The sequence below is a fragment of the Tubulanus polymorphus genome, chromosome 8, assembly GCF_964204645.1.
Source record: "Tubulanus polymorphus chromosome 8, tnTubPoly1.2, whole genome shotgun sequence".
Lineage (NCBI taxonomy): Eukaryota > Metazoa > Nemertea > Palaeonemertea > Tubulaniformes > Tubulanidae > Tubulanus > Tubulanus polymorphus.
This window is the reverse complement of record NC_134032.1, coordinates 3,131,898-3,148,746: the sequence shown is the minus strand read 5'-3', so window position 1 is coordinate 3,148,746 and position 16,849 is coordinate 3,131,898. Positions and strand designations below refer to the sequence as shown.

Genomic DNA, 16,849 nt, shown 5'->3' with positions numbered 1-16,849 from the left:
AAGCCTCGCCACTGAAAAATTCCTTCCGACGGCTCTGATGCTCATCGTTAGCGGTTTTTTCTATACACTAACGTAAGTCAACTCTGGCAATCGACGTGCTCTCTAGTTATACTCCATAACCCTTGCTTGCCAGAGTCGACTTGCGTTAGTGTATGAAAATCCCGCTAACAAGGAGTATAGCGGCAGTACCGTACGGTGAAATAAATGTATGTAGAAAGTCACCAAATTTGGAGGGGTCAAGATGCAAACTCCTCTTCCATGAGACTGGGTTTTCCGTAAGATATCCATGACGTCATCAAAACGACAAAAAAAAATAAAACGCTAACGACTGTTAGTGGTTATATTCAAATTATCTTCTCAAATTAATTCATTCCTTTTTAGTTCATACAATCAATGAAAATACATATGTAACCCGCGGGTTAGATGATGAAAATATTGATCCAGTTTCATAGTGCTGAGATTTATCATAACATTTAAGATTTAACCGCGAAAAGTGGAACTGGATCCAGCTGCCGCAGGGCCGTCGGAACAGGGGCGGCAGGGTCGGCCAAAGCCGCCCCACTTTTTTGCTTTAAGTTTTTTCAAAGCACGCTGTACCGCGTAGCAGCTCGTCGTTCTCTGTACTAGGTGGTTGGCTCACGACTTCTCATGTTTCTATGAATGAGACCATGAAATGGCCCCAAAACGCATCTCCGGCGATTGAATTATCAAAATCTTTCTAGGGGAGGGCCCCAGACCCCCCTTCAGAAATAAGCCTTGCCACTGAAAAATTCCTACCGACGGCTCTGTGCCGGTTGCATAGTCATGGTTAGACTTTCAACCAGTCTAAGACCAGTTCTACAGCCAATCTGACATAAACTTAAAATCAGTCTTAAGATAAAATCTTAGACCCAAGACCATAGTTCCATAGCCAATCTAACAACTTAAGACCAGTCTCAGACCAACTTGGTCCTATGGCCAATCTAACAACTAAAGACCAGTCTAAGCTCATTTTGGTTCTATAGCTAATCTAACAACTTAAGACCAGTCTAAGCTCATTTTGGTTCTATAACCAATCTAACAACTTAAGACCCGTCTAAGACCAACTTAGTTCTATAGCCAATCTAACAACTTAAGACCAGTCTAAGCTCATTTTGGTTCTATAACCAATCTAACTACATAAGACCAGCCTAAGACCAATTTAGTTCTATAGCCAATCTAACAACTTTAAGACCTTTCTAAGCTCATTTTGGTTCTATAGCCGACCTAACAACTTAAGACCAGTCTAAGACCAACTTAGTTCTATAGCCAATCTAACAACTTAAGACCAGTCTTAAGATTCAAGACCACTTTTGGACTCAAGTTATGACTACGCAACTGGCCCGGGGGAGGGGGGCGGAGGCTGTAGCAGCTTGTTAAGATGGATAAAGATAACCGGTGGATAAATAGCATACATAGTAACAATAAACTTTTAATTGTCACTATCAATAGTCAACTATCCACTGGTTAACTATAACAACCAACTTAGAGGCAACTGACTCCTGCACAGTCATAAACAAACATTAGAAACATATTACAAACACACCAATATTAGACAGATAAATACTTATTTACAATTCATTTATTATCTAAAGAATATGATGTCTTGATTTTTATAAAATTCTACTTGGATAAATTATTATTATTAGGCCTATTATCATCATTATTATTATTACTTTATTTCCTGCAAAAATTATGACATAGTATAATCCTATACATCAGTTTTCTAAGACAGAATATGATTATATGATCATCATAAAAATCTTACAATATATCAGTGGGAAAACATACAGTGGGACAGCTGACCGAAAAATAAAAAATAGTTACAGATAATAGATAGAAAAAACAAATAACACAAAAAAGAAATGAGAAAAGAAAATTAAAAATAATAGGAATTGATTGTCGCGATTGGCAGATTATAATTCACTGGTTTCAGCGGTTGTTTAGTTCTGTTAAAGGTATCGCAGGTCGACTGAAGTCTAATTCACCGTACAATCCGACATCTTCCTCGGCGCCTAGGATCACTCGTGGAGCAGTACGCCCCCTAGAGGTGCTCGGTTGAAGCCTCGCGGGGTCCGGTCGGGACATGTTGTCTAGTCGTGCATAGATCGTCCCATCTTCACCGATATCCTGAAGAAAAAAAAGATGTTTAATTATCTCGCAATTTATGCGGGTATCAACAGCCTGATAGTCGGGACCCCTCACCTCCCTCAGTGTGGACCCCTCACCCCTCAGTGTGGACTCCTCAGTCGAAACCCTGCACCCCCTCAGCCAAAAACTTGCATTCCCTTCAGATTGTTGAAGTGTTGGCTCCATGCTATAGATTGAGGGAGTGTGGGTGGCTCCACGCTATAGATCAAGGGGGTGTGGGTGGTTCCACGCTATAGATCGAGGGGGTGTGGGTGGTTCCACGCTATAGATTGAGGGGGTGTGGGTGGTTCCATGCTATAGATCGAGTGGGTGTGGGTGGTTCCACGCTATAGATCGAGGGGGTGTAGGTTGTTCCACGCTATAGATTGAGGGGGTGTGGGTGGCTCCACGCTATAGATTGGGGGGGGGGGGTGGCTCGACGCTATAGATTGAGGGGGTGTAGGTGGATCTAGATCGGGAGGGTTCGATACAAACCTCAATATCAACACTTCCAGCCGTGAAATCATCGTCTTCAACATTCTCAACTAGAAATAAAAAACACATTTCAGAAATAGAATCGGTTTAAAAAATTCGAAACGGATTCTGGTTGGACGCGAAGACCTGCGCGCGCACCTTCTTCAATGAACCCGACACCAGCAGCAGATGGAGCAGCTGGAGTAGATGGAGGAACAGTTCGTCTGTCGATCCGAGCTACAAAACACAGAGAAATATCGCGTTATCACGGAGAATTCCTACAGAGTCAGTTACGTCATTTCAAACATGTTAAAACACGAGTTACCACTAGCGCCAACAGAACATTCATAAACGACATCCGGTTCAGAAACCACACCTGAAAAAAGAAATAGACGAATATTTAACAGTTCAGTGAAATCATCGCAACATTACAACCCGTCGTCTCTCTATTTTGAGTCTCAATTTGTATTTCTATTTCAATTTACTAAGTGTAAGTCGTCATTTGGATCAGTCGTCACATTACTGAAGTCATCTCTATTTTTTTACTCCTAATTCTTAGTTCTGATTCAATTCACTCTAAGAGTTTCACCGTATTTCTCATCAACAGTAAACTCTTTCAGGTCAAGGACTCGATGAGTTTTAGGAATAGTTTGTTTCGGAATAAAGGAAGGACTAGTACCGGTACTAGTACTGAACTGTTCACTGCACTAGCCAAATCTACGGATTAGAACCTACAGTTTATAGTTAATTTACGGTTCATATGGTTGCCAGTTATTAAGAGTAAGACAAGAAAATAAGATAAAAACCCACTATTTACAGATTAAAAGAATTTTAGAACAATAATTTATTTATTCAATCTAAAATATATAGAATACACGACGTTTCAATCTCACCCTAGAGATCATCGTCGGGAGTCTGAGATCGAAACGTCGTGTATTCTATATATTTTAGATTGAATAAATAAATTCTTGTTCTAAAATTCTTTTAATCTGTAAATAGTGGGATTTTATCATATTATCCGTTCACCACGTTTGAGTGTGGTTATCGTTCTATTACAAGAAGTTTTGAGGACCAAATGATAGAATGATATCGGGTATTGTAATCAGGTCATCAGACCTGACTGGTCACCACTCGACTGTGATGATTGCTTAGGGCTAATTCCACACGTCTATGTTTTGCCTAGAACATAAATATTTGGTGATAGTAAGAGAAATCCCACAATAAGTTCAGCCAAAACGAGAAACTTGAATAGAAGAGTTATATATATTTGCGCAACGTTTCGGCTAAAGACTATTAGCCATCATCAGGCGTACTGAGTACAGGAGAATATTACAAGATATTTATACAAGACCAAAACAATAGAAGCAGAGTGAGTGATTAAAATATTGAAAGGGGAATAGATTAAAGTAATGACATAACAATTCCCCTTTCAATATTTTAATCACTCACTCTGCTTCTATTGTTTTGGTCTTGTATAAATATCTTGTAATATTCTCCTGTACTCAGTACGCCTGATGATGGCTAATAGTCTTTAGCCGAAACGTTGCGCAAATATATATAACTCTTCTATTCAAGTTTCTCGTTTTGGCTGAACTTATTGTGGGATTTCTCTTGTTATCTTCTTACACGGATATTGTGTATCTTCTCGTCTCATTTGGTGATAGTCTTCGAGTCTGACAAATTCATATTTCCAATTCAATATACTAAGTATAAGTCATCATTTGTATGAATCATCAGCATCATTATCGGGTTCCTGACAATCTCTAGATATAAGAATAATCTATGCATGGAATATTCAATTGGTTCTGATGCTGCTAAAACTGTATATACAGCAATATTACGACATTGAGTGACGAGTTCTCAAACCCCCTGTAAAATATAAACAACGAACCAGTATTATTTCTGTTATACATGTTTCTGCGGTGTACATACAACACGACCGTTACTACGATAACGATTGCAATCACAATTGAGAAACCGATTGCACTGCCAACTGTTGCCCAGAAACCAGCCACCGTGTCCGCAGGACCAGCATTTTTAGAATCTGCAATTATATAAAACTCAACTGTATGTCAACAGTTTCAAATTCATTATTTTCGTGGCATTTTTGTTTCAAAAAAGTTTAAAGAGTAAAATGCTTTAATCAGGGTATTTATTTCGCATATGTAAGATTCTGTTTTATGTGAACTAATAAATGTCATTTTTACTCTATAGTCGACGCGATTCAGTTGTTTTTGGGTATGGAGAAGTGTATTCTGTGTTTATATTCATATTGCAGGAATTAGGACTAAAAAGGGAACTAAAAAGAAATTCCCTTTTTATTTGGGAAGGCCTTATGAAATGAATGTACACTTTCTAAAACTTTGGTGATCAATAGAAATAACTCACTTGATGTTGAGGTGGTTATTGTGACTTGTGTCACTGTTGATGGTCCTACAAATATAAATATATATGTTTGTTCAATTTTCAAATGGTACCTAACCCAACCTGCAAGGGGCTCATGTAACCAATTGATTGTACACTTTTAAACCTTCTGTAAAAATAACTCACTTGACGTTGAGGTGGTTTCTGTAACTTGTGTCACTGCTGATGGTCCTACAAATATATATTATCGATTTTGAATATGGTTCGACTCGCGGCGCCGCCGTGTTTTAACTGAAGTTCAAGCTACAGGACTTAGATTCAACTCCACACAATCAAACAAACTAACAACTTACGCAACCATTTTCGGGCTTAAGAAGTCACAACTGTGCAGGTTTACAGGTTGTGCTACTCACCAAAATCTACAGTGTTTAACTTGAGGTACTCATTGTGGTACTCACCAAATTCTACAGTTTTTAACTCAATAACAGCCACTTGATTCGATCCAATGTGTGTGCTGGTGGTTGAGTTTGACATCGTTTTTGTTGTGTTAGCGACAAATTGTTGATTCGGGAAAATCTTACTGGAGAACATTGTGAACTACAACGAGAAAATCAGAGATAGATTGTAAAAACCTGAGAGAGGTGTGAGGGGTGAGGAGGTGAGAGAGTTAGTGAGGAGGTGAGGGAGTGAGAAATGAGAGGGTGTGAGGAGGGTAGAGTAGAAGGGGAGATTGTGAGGGGTGAGGAGGACAATGAGAGGGAGAGGGGGAAGGAGGGCAAGGGGAACCTGTATTGATTATTTCAATCAATTCACCTGTAAAATGTAAATCACTGATGATCCTCGATTCCAGATAGCGACGCGAGTAGGATGACCTACATCATGAGTAGGATGACCTACATAATGAGCAGGTTGACCTACATTACGAGCAGTTTAGGACTTATTGACAACTTACTTGTTTTAGCAACCACCATTTTTCTCTATTTCCGGATTCGCGTTTTATTTTTACAGTTTTAGGTTTTCCAATATTTCTTGTGAAGATGATCACATCTTTTCGTTCTCTTATCTTCCCGAATTGTGAACCTAGATATGTAAACTGTGATTCATTTCGGTCACCGATAATCTGAATATCAACTCTTCCACTGGTATAGTATAACCTGGAACTATTCCACTTGATTCCACTAAAAACAGCGATCTGCCATTTAACTAGAAATAACAGGAAAAAATATGACTTTTCACACTTGACCGCAATCTGTGAGGAGGGACCCTTTTACGACCTTTGAGGATAATTCAAACACGGATTGGACCGGATAATCATCATTATCATCAGCTTTCAGCGTGGAGCCTTAGTAGACTTTACACCTAGCCCGCTTGAGGCGTTAAGTTGCTCATAACTCAGGTTTTAAAAGAAAAGGTTTGTTAGCCTAGGCTTACCGCAACAGTCTAATTATAAGTTCAGTTCATAAGGTATTCTGAGTTCAATAATACGTTTTAACGAACCTGGTTTATGAATTTCTGAATGATAATTACAAGTCTGTGTCTTTGTGTGGCTCTTACTGCAGTTATACATGTACACAACATTGTCACCATCTATCACACCTACTAGCGCCACCTATTGAATTTAAATATATGAATATATGAGTTAATATCAAATTCACACCGGCCTCTCTCTCCACTCCCTCTCCATATTTCTATAACCTGGATGACGCGCCAGTTTGTATTCCGTGCAGATTTCAACATGAGTTTTCTCGGTGGATGTGGATTTGTGATGTTCACTGGTAACAACAGTTCGTGAGTCTTGTTTGATCCGGCCTCGAACTCGGTTCCCAGGTGGAAGTACGTGATGTCACTACCTGTCTCACCGAAACCTATCCTGACTGTTTGTATTATAATACCTGTACTACGCCCTGTAAACACTATCACCTGCCAAACTGAACCTGAAAGAAATAACAACTGATTTATGTGGTATCCATGGATCTCATCAATTTCAGAATTTCGTTCAAATATTTCATTTTTCTACCATTTTTATTGATAAACTATCTTAACCTTTACCTCGTACAAACCGCCAGTACAGTTTGAACCCGACATAGTTTCTATTACTGTCTGATGTAAACTGTATTGTTATATTTCCAGTGTATAATCGTTTACCAGGAGCTGTCCAGCCACAATATTGATTACTCCCTGATGAAGAAATAAATCTGATAAAACTTTATGAATCATAAAAAATCATTCACGGTGTGAAGTGTGTTTAGATCTTTACCGATTTCACTTCCTATCGTCAACTTGTCCCAGCAAACACCTTTATAATTGACATCTGTACTTTCCTTTATATGAAAATTCTTGTCAAATGATATTTCAACCAGCTGCAAAAATATATATATACAAACTTAGAATTGAATTATCATTCATTATCTATTTCAGGAACCGTTTATTTTGATCAGTTTTAACTTAAACCCGGAATTATCGGTTAAACTAAATCCAGGGATAAAGTTAGACCTAATCTTAGCCCCATTGAGTTTCTACTAGTGCAAATATTACTCACTCCTGAGACCTGCTCGTGCAGAAATTGCGACAATATCATTTTTTTTCTCTAGGATCAACATTTCACAAATACACAATGTAGATATTTACCATGTTTTCAGGGGTTTTAATCACAATGTATATATTTACCTTGTTTTTTGGAGTCTCAATCCTCCATTTACAATCAAGGTGTTCACTATATTTGTCCGGATATTTAGGACTGGTGATGTAACCTGATGTATCATCCTGTACTCTAGGTTTCTTACTACAAGTCGAATCAACTACAAATAAATATTGAATTGAATTGTTTTATATGTGATCTACTGATTCCACGATAAACTTCTCATTATGAGCTACCTTTTAATATCCTCCAAATCAGTTTAAACCCTTTATACATGTAGTTTACACTGTTGTCTGATATAAACTCTATTAACACATCACCGGTATAGTATTGTGTAGAGGGCGCTGTACTGCCACAATATCCAATTCCACCTACTGTAATATAACAATCATAATGATTCTAATATATCTTTATTCATCTCCACTTTTACTAAATAATTATTATATAAATACTGATAAAAGATGAAAGTTAAAAGTACACAAATATAATTCAGAGTTCAGTTTCACTGATAAGATTTAAAACCATTCTAATGAGTGAAGACTATTTTTGGACTCATGCGAAATTAAATCATGTTTTGTTTCGTTAAAAGAAAATAATGAAGAACGTGATTCGATTCTTACTCGCTATATAGTCAACGCAATTCCCTCCGATATTTGGGGGCTCCAGGCTGAATGTTTCAAACAATATTTCAACTTTCTGAAATAGAAATAATTTAGATGTATCGTTATTGAAATGTGTTCACATCATTCTAACTGGTTGTAATCATTAAGGGTTATTGATAATGAGTGATGTAATGTAATAGTTAAACAGTTCAGCACCCGATTGTCGGGTTCAAAGAGAAATAAAAGTTCTGTTCGACACTCGTACAAAATGTGCTGACAAAAATATTCTTCCTAAAGCCCGGCGCAAACCTGTGCGAGCGATCGTATGATTGCTTCATCGCATGGTTTTATCGCGTTGTCGTAAAGGTATGCGGTGGCATCTGGAGCCGATTACATCGCATCATCGCAACAAATCAAACATGTTCGATATTTTCGCATGCCATTTTTCCGTGCGATAAAAATCGTAAAGGTCTGCGGGCTACGCTGCCGATTTTCCGAACGAAAATGTTTAGTAGCCAATCAGAATTAAGGATGAAGCAGTCACGTGATGCTCAAAATGGCGGCTCAGTCACGTATTTGAGGCCTTCATAAAAATCGCTAAGGTATGCGGGGATGATGCGATTTTCATTGTGTCATCGCATGCGATGATATGATGATCGCAAAGGTGTGCGCACCCGGTTTAACAGTGAATATTTCTCACTCCTGAGATTCACAATTTCCTGTGTTTTATATTTACCGTGTTTACAGGTGGAACAATCTTCCATCTACACCACAGTAACTCACTATAATTGTCCGGATATCCAGGACTAGTGATGTAACCTGATCTACCGGTCTGTAATCTGTATGACCGACTGCAAGTTGAATCTGTATTCGCGTCTGCTAATATAGAAAACATATCAATGAATGTACAGAAACCGGTCTGTAATCTATATGACCGCCCGATACTACAAGTTGAGTCAGTTTTAACATCTGCCAATATAGAAAAAATATCAATGAACTTATACAGAAACTGCTGCTGCCTCATATCATGGCGCGGAAATACTGTCAAAATTAAAGCGGCAAATTAATTGTATTCAAAATTCTATCTCATTTCACAACACATTTTATAGACATACGGCGCTGACTATTGGGGTTAAGGTTAGGTTGAGGGCTGGTAAAAGATTCCAACTGTATTTGACTGTGCCGCGGTGGTCTAGTAGTAAGTAACTGTGCCAGTGCTCGCAGGCCTCAGTTTCAATACTGTTCTCTTTTCTCTCTGTTGTATTTTCTGTACACATTTTTAAAGTCGCACACCTCAGTGCGCATGCGCGGTGTAAATGAGCCAATCAGAGCGAGGTATCGGCAAAATAGTGTTTACAGGAATAGTTATGCTACGTCGGTGATTCATCGCTTGCCCCCAAAACCTGACCTGGTCTGAATAAAGATGGCCGACTAGCGGCCATTATTCTTCGCTGAAATTCGCACTTTAACACATTCTAAAAATTTTCAAGGGAAATTTTAAAGATGCTTTGATCAGTTCATCTTTCTTACATTTGTATCTCCCAAGGGCCGATCGGCTTACGAAATGGGTCGGTCGGCTGTGTGTGATTGTTTTGTTCCCAAAAAGGTCGACTGATTTTGGTTTCACCTTTTGATCTGCGATCCTTTATCGGACACTAGGTTCGCGGTGTAATTTATGCCTGAATTCAGAGACCTTCATCTATTCCTCGCTTGCAAGGGTTTGATTCCCTACCGCCAACACAAACCCTTCAATCGACTACTATATTGCCTATGCTTTATTGAAATAAAATAATTGCCCATGAAAACTGCTGGCTACAGATCCGTAACAACGCGTCATATTGGCCATTTACTGAAGTAAAAAGTCACAGTTTCAACTGCTGTCAATGTGTAATGTATAGAAACAATGCTTCACGTCAAAATCTAATCTATTAATAGATTTACAATCAACTCCCTATTTGATGTGATATATAAGAATATGTGCTTGAAATCATTGACAAAAAATCACTTCAATCAGTTAGGAATCTTTTGTTAGAATTAACAGGGCTGCAACCTATAAAAACTGTTATCAGTAACAAATTGAATTTTCTATTGAAAGACCCTCAGTAACATATTTCATATTTCTGTTCAAATTAATCAGCAATCAACAGTAAGACCCTCAGAAACATCTTTCACATTTGTGTAAGCATCAAACAAATCAAATCAGTATTTCTCTAGATAAAGTAGTAACAAATACTGAAAATCTAGAACAGTTTACAGTTCTGTGTTAGTTCACCTTCAATGATTTAACCCTAGAATCATAAACTCAAGTGGAACTATGGAACTGGATCCTGATAATTATTAATCTAAATCTTTGAATAGAAGCCTGCACCAGTGGGGGAGGGTTTATGAAGAGAGGATGCTACAGTGTCCTATCACATGGAGGGGGTGTTACAGGGGATCCACACATCAGATATACTTGCTTTCTTCTATATCATCATCACCTTTCTTTATTTTCCTTTACACTTTCAGTTACATATAATGCAAAATCATTATTATCGGTAATACACAGATATACATGAATAGATGTTTCAATACAAGTGAATAAATGAATAAATAAATGGATTTATTCCACAGTATATATAACAGAAATAGAGAGGAGGGAGCAGTAAAAAGCCGAGGCTTGTAAGAAACTGGCCCCTAAACCCACCCCTAAACCCAGTTTTCGTTTTCGCAGCCATACAACAATCACACAACATATTCACACAACACAAGTAAAAAGTCACAGTTTTAACTGCTGTGAATGTGAAATGTATAAATGCCTCACGTCTAAATCTAATCTATTAATAGATTTACAATCAACTTCCTATTTGATGTGATATATACGAATATGTGCTTGAAATCATTGAGAAAAATCACTTCAATCTGTTTGGAATCTTGTGTTTAAATTAGCAGGGCTGCAACCTCTAAAAACTGTTATCAGTAACAAATTGAATTTTCTATTGTAATATGAAAGAAAATTAATCAGTAACATCTTTCATAATTCTGTTCAAATTAATCAGTAATCGACAGTAAGACCCTCAGTAACATCTTTCATATTTCTGTTCAAATTAATCAGAAATCAACAGTAAGACCCTCAGTAACATCTTTCATATTTCTGCTCAAATTAATCAGTAATCAACAGTAAGACCCTCAGTAACATCTTTCATATTTTTGTAACAAAAGAAATCAGTATTTCTCTGGATAAAGAAGTAACAAATACTGAAAATCTAGAACAGTTCACAGTTCTGTATTAGTTCATCTTCAATGATTTAATCCTAAAATCATAAACCCAAGTGGAACTATGGAACTGGATCCTGATAATTATTAATCTAAATCTTTGAAAAAAAGCCTGCACCAGTGGGGGAGAGTTTATGAAGAGAGGATGCTACAGTGTCCTATCACATGGAGGGCGTGTTACAGGGATCCACACATCAGATATACTTGCAGTCTTCTATATCGTCTTCGGAGCCTCTGGCAATTTGAAAATTGATCATCAAACCCGACCTCAAATATAATCATTAAGTGTATAAAATAAATCCTGGACCTTCATAATCTGAATTGAAATACTCTATGATAAAGGAAAGATGACTGGATATCTACCAGAATCTATTTTTCATCTTGCCTTCCTCGTAAATGGTCACTGTTTTCGAAATAACCTAAAGCCCGGCGCACGCAAGTATTGGAGTAATCGAATCAACCTTTTTTGATCTCGTGACAAGTCGGGCAGCAGAGTTTTGGATAAGCCGCAACTTTTTTATATTGTACAGACTTGTACCAAGTAACAGACTATTGCAGTAATCAAGTCTAGAAGTTATAAAACAATGAACTAATCTTTCCATGATTGGATTATTTAAAAAATGTCTAATTTTGCCTATTTTGTAAAGACCAAAAGAAGCTGTCTTGCAGACTTGTTTAACATGGTGATCCATGGTCATATTGATGTCAAAATAATCACCCAGATTCCGTACCACTTTGCTAGGATGTATTGCACAATCTCCGATTTGCATAAAATCTAAAAACTCTGATCTACTTTTACTTTGAAATTTTGAGGTAAAAACCATTAATCATTAGGTCATTAGACAGTAGATCATTAGAACATTGAACAGTTCATCATTAGATTATTAGACAGTTGATCATGAGTGGAAAGGGATAAAAAAAGGATATTATAAATACAAAATAATAAATACAAAAAATAAATCAAATAAATCAAATAATAAATAAAAATAATTAAAAAAATAATTTAAAAAAGATCATTGGGCAGTTCATCATTAGATCATTAGACAGTAGATGATTAGACAGTTCGTCATTAAATCATTAGACAGTAAATCATTAGAGACCATTGGGCAGTTCGTCATTAAATCATTAGACAGTAGATCATTAGAACATTGAACAGTTCATCATTAGATTATTAGACAGTTGATCATGAGTGAAAAAGGATAAAAAAGGATATTATAAATAAGAAATTATAAATAAAAAAAAATAAATAAAAATAGTAAATAAAATAATTTAAAAAAAAGATCATTGGGCAGTAGATCATGAGATCTTGGACAGTAGTTGGAAGCTAGAACTTTACTTCGGGTTTGAAAAACAGTATCGTAACTATCATAAGATTATTAGACATTTAAATAGCTGGAACAGGAAACAACAAACAACAGATTATTAGAACATTAGACATCAGATTAGACAGTTGATAATTGCGTTTTTAAAATATGGATCAAAAATTATGAATCTCTTCTAGAGTAACAGATTATTAGAACATTAGACATCAGATTAGACAGTTGATAATTGCATTTTTAAAATATGGATCAAAAATTATGAATCTCTTCTAGAGTAACAGATTATTAGATCATTAGACATCAGATTAGACAGTTGATAATTGCATTTTTAAAATATGGATCAAAACCTCTCCTTATCGTCTATAGTTCTAAAGTATATGTGACTTGCATTTGAATACATCAATTAATTACTCTCAGAAAAATGATGTAGATAATAAGGAAAGTGCCTCCTAGGTCGTCGGAGCGTTGAATCCAACGTGAGAATGAATCCATTGACATCGATCGACCAGAGATATTGATATAAATATGCACTTACCTAGAGAATTCCCGACGTATAAAAATACAGCGACTACAAACAAACTCTTCATCGACGCCATATTGAGACTTATCGATACTAAACAACTAACTGTGAACCACTAACAAAAACTGTGTTTATATAATATTCACACGGACACCGATATCATCAACTTTATAAATCAGAAAACTGCGTCGCACTGTGCGTTAAACTATTAGGAAACCAACGTTTTTATATGAAAATTTCACTTCCTTCTACAAAAACATGTCCATATAAGGAAGAATCATCGTTTAACAACTATCAGGGCGGATATTAATAAATTAGACGAGAAGATTCACAATATCCGTGTATGATGATGACGAGAGAAATCCCACCAGGGATCATTCATTTATTACGTACGCATAGAATTTGAATTTTTCAACTCCCCTCCCCCTCTGTACGCAAAATCGGCCATTTTTTCATATACATTAAGCATTACAGTACGCAATTGCACTGACACCCTCCCCCTCCCCTAATGTGTACGTAATAAATGAATGACCCCCAATAATGAAGCTAAGATTGAAAAATTCGTTGAACTTCACATTTGAATTGGAAGTTGATGGAAAAATCCCATTTTTAGATGTGTGCATTCATAATTATTTGTCGTGTTTGAAATTCTCAGTTTATAGGAAACCCACTCATTCTGGATCCTACTTGCATTATTTTCCCTTTACCACTTATAGCATAAAACTCGGCGTTGCTCAGGGATTATTTCTTTGCGCTTTTAGGATTTGCGACCCCCTTTTTTCACGATGATGAACTCATGGAACGAATAGACGTAAATTGTATTTTCATCCAATTCCACGATCAGCAGAAAGGTTGTCCTTTCGTGCCGATCGACCAGTTGATACCGTGCGTTTGTTGTAGAGAGACTATTAAAGAGGTGTGCTCTACTATCGGAAGCGATCATTTGTCGAACGTCTCTTAAAATCCGAACCCAGACGAGGAGAATACTAACTAGTATATTTACGATGATCTGACGTGAATATAATTTATCTGATGTATGTCAAAGCTCGCGACTCGCAGGTCGGCCCTGTTTCGATCTGAGGTTGCCTAGTGACCATGGGGATGGAAGGAAGAATGAACGTCTAAGCTCCATGTAACTTCTACATATTTAACAGAAACAACATCTTCCTGCCATCTAACTTAGCAGGACAATGTTAAATAATACACAGGGGTTCTTCTGAATATTGCTTCAACAACACCAGAAGAAGATGATGAATGGGGAAACTATGTACCGTGTTCTAAATGTAACCGTCTGTTTAATTTTGAAAACGAGATCGTCCAGTGTTCCAAGTTCAGTCAGTCAATTTGTAATAACTGCTCCAACTCAGCTGAAAATGCAGAGAATCTGCCGGTAAAATATCTGTGTAGTCGATGTTTGACTGATTTTCAAACTGAGCAGAAATTTCAAGAGATGGAGACCATTAAGTTGGAGATAAAGAACATGAGAGAAATATTCTTCAACGCTATAGAAATTTTAGAATCCCGGATTACCAAAATACATCAAGAAGTTTCTGCAAAAGAAAGCTATAAAACAAATAAATGCATAGCTGACATCAGAGAAAAAAATCAAGACCCATAGTAGACTATTGGATACAAACTCAAAAAATCTCGATATTCTTTCAAATCAAATTAAGCAGATTGAGGGTGAAAATATGGTCTTCAAGAAATCTACCCATAAAATGGAAGCTGGATTTAACACTTCAACAAAAACATCGACTGAGGAAATCAGTGTTTCAAATAGCTCTTCCAATGATGAGAGACAGTCACACATTATCATATATAACATACCTGAATCAGATAATAAGATCATTTTTTTTTCTCGGGTGGAAAGATTTCTAAATGGTATCATTAAACTTGGTGCAGTCAACTTAAGAGACATCAGAAGAATTGGCAATGAAAATCAAACGAGACCACTTCCTATTAGAGTGATATTTACCAGTGTAAATGATCGGGTTCAATGCGTAGAGAATTATATAAAATTAAAAAGGTCCGAACCTGCAACACTCAACGGGATCCAGTTAGCTAAGAACAGAACAAAAAAGGAGCAACAACAGCATGTCAAGAAGAAGAGTGGAACCCAACTACAGCATGGATGTGTACCGGAACAGAACAATATATCAAAAACGACACTTAATTTATAATATTCATGATATATCTAAATATTGATATCACATTTTTTTTTATCAATGTGGAAATAACTGAGAAAAACTTATTTAGATAACTTGAGTATGGATAACTAATCTCAATAGTCTTTCTCCAAAAAACTATTAGAACTTATTAACTATATATAGATAACTTTATTATTCTTTAAAATCTAAACTCGAAATGATAGATTATTGATATCAATATTTTTAACTAGTCATGTAATGTTACAATACTTGGCAACCATTCTAACTGATCTTAAGAACATTTAACGCCCATCTTTAAGATGGGCTAGGTGCATATCAAACTATGAGCATTGAGAAATACTTTAAATATCACCTAAATTTATGTAAATTACCAAACCAGCCGGACACCAATAGGCCTCAACAGGCCTCCATAAGTCCGTGATATTGATGATGATGATGATGATCTATCCTGAACTCAACTGAAACGAACTGGACTGGGCTTTCTGAACTATCTCAAAAATGTTAATTAGGTATTTTTAAGTGATGACTAGAGTTGACATAAGCGTAAAACTGACATGTGAGAGAGTGCCAAACTTACAATATACTATTCAGAACTATGATGATATTAATTGTCTTTCTCCAAAGTTGGTAATTACTAAATCAATAGAGTATCTACTTAAATTGTTTTTATTTTACTGATAATCATAAGATATACATCTGATATTGAAACTATAGTGTAAAATCCTCATTTCATAACACTCACTCAGATCAGGAATTCCCCTTAATAAGTAAGCTAATCCTAACGACTTCTTGAATAAAGCTCTTTTTCGAGCCCGTCGCACTCATTTTTGTAATTCTCGAGTTTCGCGCCCTCAGAAACAGCCCATCGTCGTACCTTTTGTTCCTTTCTTGGAAAAATCAAAAACCCATTAACAAACAGCTCATTTACACTTACAATAATAAACTTAGTCATAACTTAACTCAAAATTCCTGCAAAACGGAACCTTTAAACATTGGTGTATACAAGATACCTTGTAAAGTATGTAGTGAAATATATATTGGTGAAACCGGGCGTGATTTGAACAAGCGCCTCAGAGAACATAAAAATGACGTCAAAAATTTCAAACCCGAGAGTGGATTAGCTAATCACATTTATGAACGTCTAGTCATAATTTTGATTTTGATAATGCCGCTATAATCTTTCCCTGTCCCGATAAAACTAAACGTCACATTACGGAATCTGCCCTAATTATTGAAAATATGGATAAATGTGTTAATTTGAATAATGGTTTTACTCCTCACAATATTTTGATCTAAATTTCTCGCTTCACTTGTACCCTCATTATTCTAATCCTGTTAGCTTGTTTTCCTCCGTTCGACAC

General features: G+C 36.5%; 1 protein-coding gene across 3 annotated transcripts; it reads right to left on the bottom strand.

Moving 5' to 3' along the window:
• Positions 1-337: 337 nt before the first annotated feature.
• LOC141909754 (uncharacterized) lies at positions 338-13,514 on the bottom strand. Of its 3 annotated transcripts, none has more exons than XM_074800354.1 (18): positions 13,336-13,514; positions 8,963-9,105; positions 8,245-8,320; positions 7,861-7,998; positions 7,654-7,784; positions 7,244-7,346; positions 7,036-7,164; positions 6,682-6,920; positions 6,484-6,595; positions 5,939-6,189; positions 5,445-5,583; positions 5,173-5,217; positions 5,011-5,055; positions 4,514-4,666; positions 2,948-2,998; positions 2,782-2,859; positions 2,644-2,693; positions 338-2,148 (listed from the first exon to the last, which is right to left on the bottom strand). In XM_074800354.1, the coding sequence occupies exons 1-18, from the start codon at positions 13,394-13,396 to the stop codon at positions 1,951-1,953; spliced, it is 2,142 nt and encodes a 713-aa protein (XP_074656455.1). In that variant the 5' UTR covers positions 13,397-13,514; the 3' UTR covers positions 338-1,950. The 3 variants fall into 3 exon arrangements, 2 of the variants coding, with proteins under 2 accessions (XP_074656455.1, XP_074656456.1); XM_074800355.1 differs by having other exon boundaries at positions 8,963-9,102; XR_012619788.1 differs by lacking the exons at positions 338-2,148; positions 2,644-2,693 and adding an exon at positions 4,249-4,385.
• Positions 13,515-16,849: the final 3,335 nt, after the last annotated feature.

What these genes read in the sequence shown, in the direction of transcription:
- LOC141909754 (XM_074800354.1), bottom strand. Translation starts at nt 13,396, where the DNA reads ATGGCGTCGATGAAGAGTTTGTTTGTAGTCGCTGTATTTTTATACGTC. An exon ending in AATGGTGGTTGCTAAAACAA is followed by an intron (nt 5,584 to 5,938) that starts GTAAGTTGTCAA and finishes TTCTCGTTGTAG; the next exon opens with TTCACAATGTTCTCCAGTAA. An exon ending in GTATAACAGAAATAATACTG is followed by an intron (nt 2,999 to 4,513) that starts GTTCGTTGTTTA and finishes TTCTTTTTTCAG; the next exon opens with GTGTGGTTTCTGAACCGGAT.